We start from the raw sequence: 6,319 nt of genomic DNA, 5'->3' as shown, positions 1-6,319 counted from the left end.
TTGTGCACGAGGCACTGGGCTCCACCTCAAGTACAATAAACAAGCGCTCGCGAGTCTTCTCTGCTGGGTGTTCCCGGCAGGAGGTGTCACTCCCTGTGAGTCTGTTCCCTCATCTTTAAAGCCATCTCAGGATCGATAGGACACAATAAATATTTGCGGTAAGTGACTTCTCTAGAGAAACACGGTCTACAAACACACCACCCAGGTCTCAAAAACTGAACATTCCTTTTAACCTAGCAGGCAAGAAAAGACCTCGATAGCGTAGCTCAAACACTCGCACCCCTCCCAGGAAGCAAACTGGAGGAAAACATCCGCCTGGCTATACTTCTCTGCTTGCCCATTGGCCAGCTTCTCAGTGGATCCGCCTTTTATCCGCTCTCTTCCTATCGTCGCCGCCGTTAGTCTCTAGGACCGTGTTCTCATTGGTTCTGTCCGCCGTCGCTCTGTGCCTGATGTTCCAGTGTCAGCCACTGAGAGACTCTATACTGGTGTTTTTTGAAAACTCCGGCCGTGAAGTAGGCGGGGCGGGAGATTTGAACGCAGCGGCGCTGGGGGTGACGCAGCTCTGGCTTCCCTTGGCACGCGCTACGGCCTCTACCGCGTGAGCCCGAGGTGCCGCGCGCCAGACCCTCCGCGGCCCGCCATGGCCCCGCGCCGGCGCCGCAAGCCGGAGACCCCGAGTAGGCGCTCCCCGACCCGCGGGACGCCCCGGCCGAGCACCTCAGGTAACCGGGCCGCGGGGCCGCGCTTCAGCCGCCGCCTCAACGAAGGACGCGCAGAGGACCGGCCAGACCCCCGCGCCTCACTCGCAGCCTTCGCGCAGCGCTTGCCACTAACTGGATATGGGGCAAGCTGTTTTGCGAGCATTAGCCTAACTTTATTGTATCAGTTTTATTCTCGCAGTGCTGGGGTTTGAACCGAGGACACAGCTACATCCTCATCCCTTTTAAAATTTTCAGTCTTTGGCGAGCGTCTTGACAAGTTGCCCAGGCTGGGCTCGAATTTGTGGTCCTTCTGCCTCAGCTTCCCAAAGGACGGGGATAACAGGCGTGCGCCACCACTCCCAGTTTATTGTACCCATTTCACAGCTAGTGAGAAAACGAGACCAGAGACCGCGCAACTTGGACAAAGTCACACACCTGACTATGGAACGTACAGGAATGTAATCCTCCCTATTTAAATTGCAAACCGGTTGGCTGGGTTTTAGTGATTATTTGAAACAACAGTACTGCTGTCTTTCCAGGTTTTTCCTCCAGTAAGTGGCTGCACTAAGCTCCTTGCTTCACCCTGTGCCTTTCTGAAGGTTGTGTCCCTGGGAAGAGGGAGACGTTTGTGGTCCTCCGTTTCTAGATTGCAGGTTGGAGGGAGCAAATGGCGATGAGGCTCAGGGTGACAGTGCCGTCTCACTCTGCTTCTTTTTTTTTTTTTTTTTTTTTTTTTTTGGTGGAACCAGAGATTGAACTCAGGCCCTTGTGCTTGCCAGGGAAGCGCTTATTCTACTGAGCCATCTCCCCAGCCCCTCTGCTTCTTTTTTGATGGGTGCATATTAGTAATACGGAGTGATGCTTTTTTATTTTGACATATTGGTACACTATGCCAGATCTATTGTTTTCATCCCTATTATCCATTCTCCCTTTCGTAGCCCTCTTTCCCATCTCAGTAAGTCTTTGTAGTTTCCTGCCATCTCTATTTCTGTATTTAACGTTTATTTTTAGATTGCTTATGTAAGAAAATATGCAGTATGTAGCTTTCTGGAGCTGGGGAGAGAGCTCAGTAGAATAAGTGCTTGCCTGGCAAGCGCAAGGGCCTGAGTTCAGTCCCTGGTTTCGCCAAAATAAATAAATAAATAAAGGAATATTTAACTTTCTGAGGGTCTGAGATATAGCTCAGCAGGAAAAGTGCCTGCTTGGCAAATGCAAGGTCCTGAGTTGGATTCCTGATACACAAAAAAAAGAAAAGAAAAGAAAAAGAAGAGAAGTTTCTGAGACTGGCTTATTTTACTTAATGTGATGGTCCAGTTCCATTCATTTTCCTATAAATGACATGATTTTGTTCTTTTTTTTTTTTTTCTTCTGCACACAGTACTGAGGATTGAATTCTGGGCCTTTGCACTGAGCTACATCCATCCCAGGCCTACTCTCCCACCAAGACAGGATCTTGGCAAGCTCCCAGGCTGAGCTTGAATTTGTGATCATATTCTTTACTGCTGGATAATACTCCATTGTGCATATAGGCCACATATTTTTTATCCATTCATCTGTTGATGGGCATTTAGGCTGTTTCTACAGCTTAGCTATTGTGAATCGTGCTGTCATAAGTTGGGTGTGCAAATGATCATGGTAATGGGCTATCTTTAATTCTTTGGGGATACATCAAAGAGTCCTTATAGCTGGATCAAATGGTATATTTTTTGAGGGTTTTTTTGAGGAATCTTCATACTGACTTCTGTAATGGTTACACTAATTTATAGTCACACCAACAGTGTAAGAGAACCTCTTCTAACTCTCTTGCTACATAGTTAAAAGCAAGGTAGAAAAGTGTATTGTTGGGACCAGGGACATGGCTCAGTAGACTAAGCACTTCCCTGGCAAACTCAAGGGCCTTAGTTCAATCCCTGGTCCCGCCAAAAAAAAAAAAAAAAAAAACACGGTATTGCTTTGTGAGTAGAGTTTTTGGTTGTTGTTGGTTTGTTTTTTTTTTTTTGCTGTCCTTTTATCCTAAAAGTCATTTTAACCTTTGCATCTGGTGAACTTGCTGAATTCTCAGTAATAGTCTTTCTGTTGTATCAGTTGGAATTTTTTATTTTAATTTTTTTATTATTTTGGTACAGGGTCTCACTACGCAGCTGAACTCAACAATGATCCTCCTGTCTCAGCCTCCCTAATGCTGGGATTTTAGGTGTGCATCACCACACCCAACCTCGGGCCCACACAGTGCCCAGGGACCTGAGGCCAGCACAGTACGTGGTACCCATGAACTCAGGACCTTGTGCTTGCCAGGCAAGCACTTAGGCCACCAAGCCATCTCCCCAGCCCATCAGTTAGAATTTTAAAGTAGAATATTACCATATCATCTGCAAATAATGGCTTTTGAATCTTGCATTTTTACACCTTTTATTTCTTATTGTATAGTATTAGTGAGGCCCTAAGACTAGTATTGTAAGGTCAGTATCCTAGTCATCTGTCTCCTTCATGCTAATGGGAATGTTAAATGTGATGCTTGCTTGCTGTTGGTTTCCAATGTAGAAGTATCCTTCCACTACTTCTGGTTAAATGAAAAGTCATCTCTTTAATGGGTATCTGACACTTCTTGGTGGTCAGTTTTAGTAAATAGCACAACCATGCATATAGTAGTTCAAGCCAAAAACCTCAGAGACTTTCTTTTCTTTTATCCCCATGTCTAACCAAGTGTGAGTTCAAGCAGTTCTACTCCAAACTGCACTCAAGTCACACCACCTATTGTACTTCTTAATTTAATATTTCTTTTTCATATATTGTAATAACTAACACTTTAATTGAATTTAGCTGCACTGTCATTTTTTTTTCTGATAGACTTATTTTAAATATATGCATTTCCCTTAATACTGTTATGGCTATATCTATGTTTTGTTTTGGTTTTTTTAAGACAGGGTCCCACTATGTATTTCAGACTGACCTTGAACTCACTATGTAGCCCTGGCTGGACTCAAACTCAGTGATCCTTCTGCCTTAGACTCCCGAGTTCTGAGATAGGCATGTGCCATCACACCTGGTCTTATCTATAGGTTTTGAAAAGTACATCCTGTTCTATTTGAGACAGGGTCTCACTGTGTAGTTCAGGCTGTCATTGAACTCACTGTGTAGCTCAGGTTGGCTTTGAATTCCTAGCAATCTTGCCTCAGCTTTCTGGGTACTACCATGCCCAGTTAAAAAGTATAATTATTATTATTAATTTTAAAAATCTAAATACAGTTATGTTTTCTCATTGGTATGAGGTTTAGGTCTCTTTGGAGGGGGATTGGTATTCTTGTGTTTTTAATTTCTGATTAAAGAATTTGGTTTATTTTATTTTACTTTTGATGAAGTTTTTAGTTTTTCCTTTTTTATTGTTGGAACGAGAATTTGACCCAAAGGTTATGACTGCGGCCTGCATTCCTGACACTGGCACAGAGCTACGCTCCTTCCCTCGCCCCAATTTAAGCCTCTGCTGACCTCTGGCCCACTGTCTTCCTTATCCAAATCCCAGGATAATCAAGACAAGGGAATGTTACCAGATAATCTCTGATAGTTACATGCTATTTAAAATAAAACAGCTCAGTAGAATAAGCACTTCCCTAGCAAGCGAAAGGGCCTGAGTTCAATCCCCGGTTCCGCAAAAATATAAAAATAAAATAAAATAAACCAAAATAACCAAGTTTCCAGTCTAGGTGAGAGAGATAAAAAGGATATATATACCAAGTTCTTTGGAGCCTAGAGGAGGGGAAACTTGTTTGCTGGGAAGAGATTGGTAGTCACAAAAAGCCCTTGATTCATTTCTGTCACAGGTATTTACTTAGCACCTGGGTGCTATCTCCTAGTGGTTGAAGGCCACAGCAGGTTACAGTCTCTTGACTTGACAGTTCCTGACCCCCTGAGTTGCAAGGCACTGTGCCTTCCCTTCCTGACCCTGCTGTTCCGCCCAGGTGCCGCTGTCACTCGGCGCGTTCGGCGCTTCACCTGGCTCCGAGAGATCCGAAAGCTACAGAAGAGCACAGACCTCTTGCTGAGGAAGGCGCCCTTCAGCCGCGTGGTGAGCCCTTAGGAGCTTGCCATCACCCTGTGCCACCCTTCTTCCTTTAATCTCTCAGGATGGGAAACCTGTACTCTTGCTAGGTACCTGGGAGCTCTCAATCTTCTGAAAACATGAGTTCTTCAAGGAAGGATAGCATGTGGTGCTGTACAGAACTGACTTTTTTTTTTTTTTTAAATGTATTTAGTATAGAATTTACAGGGTCTCACTACACAGATCAGAATCGTAGTGATCCTCATGTTTTCAGCCTCCCAAGCACTGGGATTATAGGTGCACATAACCACACCCAGTCTAAGTTGCTTGTCTCAGCACACCCCTGGGGCAGGGCAGGGATCAAACCTAGGTCCCTGCATCTGCCTAAGCAGGCACTTTAATCCACTGAGCTATCTGACCAGCCCCAGAGCTAACTTCTTTTTTTTTTTTTTTTTTTTTTTTTTGCTGTACCGGAGATTGAACTCCGGACCCTGTACTTGCCAAGCAAGTGCTTATTCTACTGAGCTAGCTCCCCAGCCCCAGAACTAACTTCTTAATTGACTTAAAAAAAAAAAAATGTATTTAGTATAGGGTCTCACTACGCATCATAGTGATCCTCCTGTTTTCAACCTCCCCAGCACTGGGATTACAGGTGTGCACCACCACGGCCAGAGGCAGGGTTGGCTCAGCCTGTGGTACAGGGGATCAAACCTGGTCCATGCACTTTCCTAAGCAGGCACTCAGTCTGCTGAGCTATCTCGCCAGCCCCAGAATTGGCTCCTAATTTTGGTTAACTTGAAACTGTTCTTGGGTTATATAAATAGCTCCCTCTCCTCCAGCCACCATTTAAGCCCCTTCCCTAGCTTAGGGAGTCCCTCCTTAATCTCCCCACCACCAGCAGCCAACTCCTCAGCTCCCCAGAGTTCACAGCTGCTTCTAGACAAGCCCAAGGTGAAGGTCAGGACAAAATGACAGAACTGAGGGTTCCCTGGAGACACTGAAGGTGTCCATCTTCCTTCACATCTCTTTGCTTACTCTCTACTCCCCACTCCACCTTCCCCATCTCACCTCCCCAGGTAAGAGAAATATGTGCTAAATTCACCCGCGGTGTGGACTTCAGCTGGCAAGCTCAGGCCCTGCTGGCCATTCAAGAGGTGAGAAAGGCCCTAAGTAACAGGGTGGTGTGGGAGCGAGAGAAAGAACCTTCTGGAATCCTACAGGGCTCCCAGGAGTGCTGCAGGCTGCATCTACCTCCAGAAGCAAACAGCTTGGTAACGCCTGAGAGTTGTGAGGGGCTTTTGTGTGGTGGCACAGACTAATTTTCAGTTAGGCTCCCTTCCTAAGCGGTTGTCTTCAGCCCTCTGAGCCCTCCAATTCAGTTCAGCAGTCTCCAAGGAACAGCAGCTAGACCCTCTGTCTGAGTGCCCTTTCTTTCCCTGCTGCAGGCCGCGGAAGCATTTTTAGTTCATCTCTTCGAAGATGCCTACCTCCTCTCCTTACACGCTGGCCGAGTCACTTTGTTCCCCAAGGATGTGCAGCTGGCCAGGAGGATCCGCGGCATTCAGGAAGGACTCGGCTG

At 46.0% G+C, this 6,319-nt stretch overlaps 1 protein-coding gene across 1 annotated transcript in view; it reads left to right on the top strand.

Moving 5' to 3' along the window:
- Positions 1 to 607: 607 nt before the first annotated feature.
- Cenpa (centromere protein A) overlaps positions 608 to 6,319 on the top strand; it is a 12,784-nt gene continuing 7,072 nt past the window's right edge. The window contains exons 1-4 of the mRNA XM_012513842.2: positions 608 to 725; positions 4,661 to 4,767; positions 5,817 to 5,894; positions 6,186 to 6,315. Coding sequence (XP_012369296.1) covers positions 644 to 725; positions 4,661 to 4,767; positions 5,817 to 5,894; positions 6,186 to 6,315 — 397 coding nt within the window. The 5' untranslated portion in view covers positions 608 to 643. The remainder of the gene's footprint in view (positions 726 to 4,660; positions 4,768 to 5,816; positions 5,895 to 6,185; positions 6,316 to 6,319) is intronic.

This window comes from Octodon degus, unplaced genomic scaffold (assembly GCF_000260255.1).
Source record: "Octodon degus isolate 3935 unplaced genomic scaffold, OctDeg1.0 scaffold00019, whole genome shotgun sequence".
Lineage (NCBI taxonomy): Eukaryota > Metazoa > Chordata > Mammalia > Rodentia > Octodontidae > Octodon > Octodon degus.
Note: the sequence above shows the minus strand (reverse complement) of the source record. Positions and strands in the feature narration are given on the sequence as shown.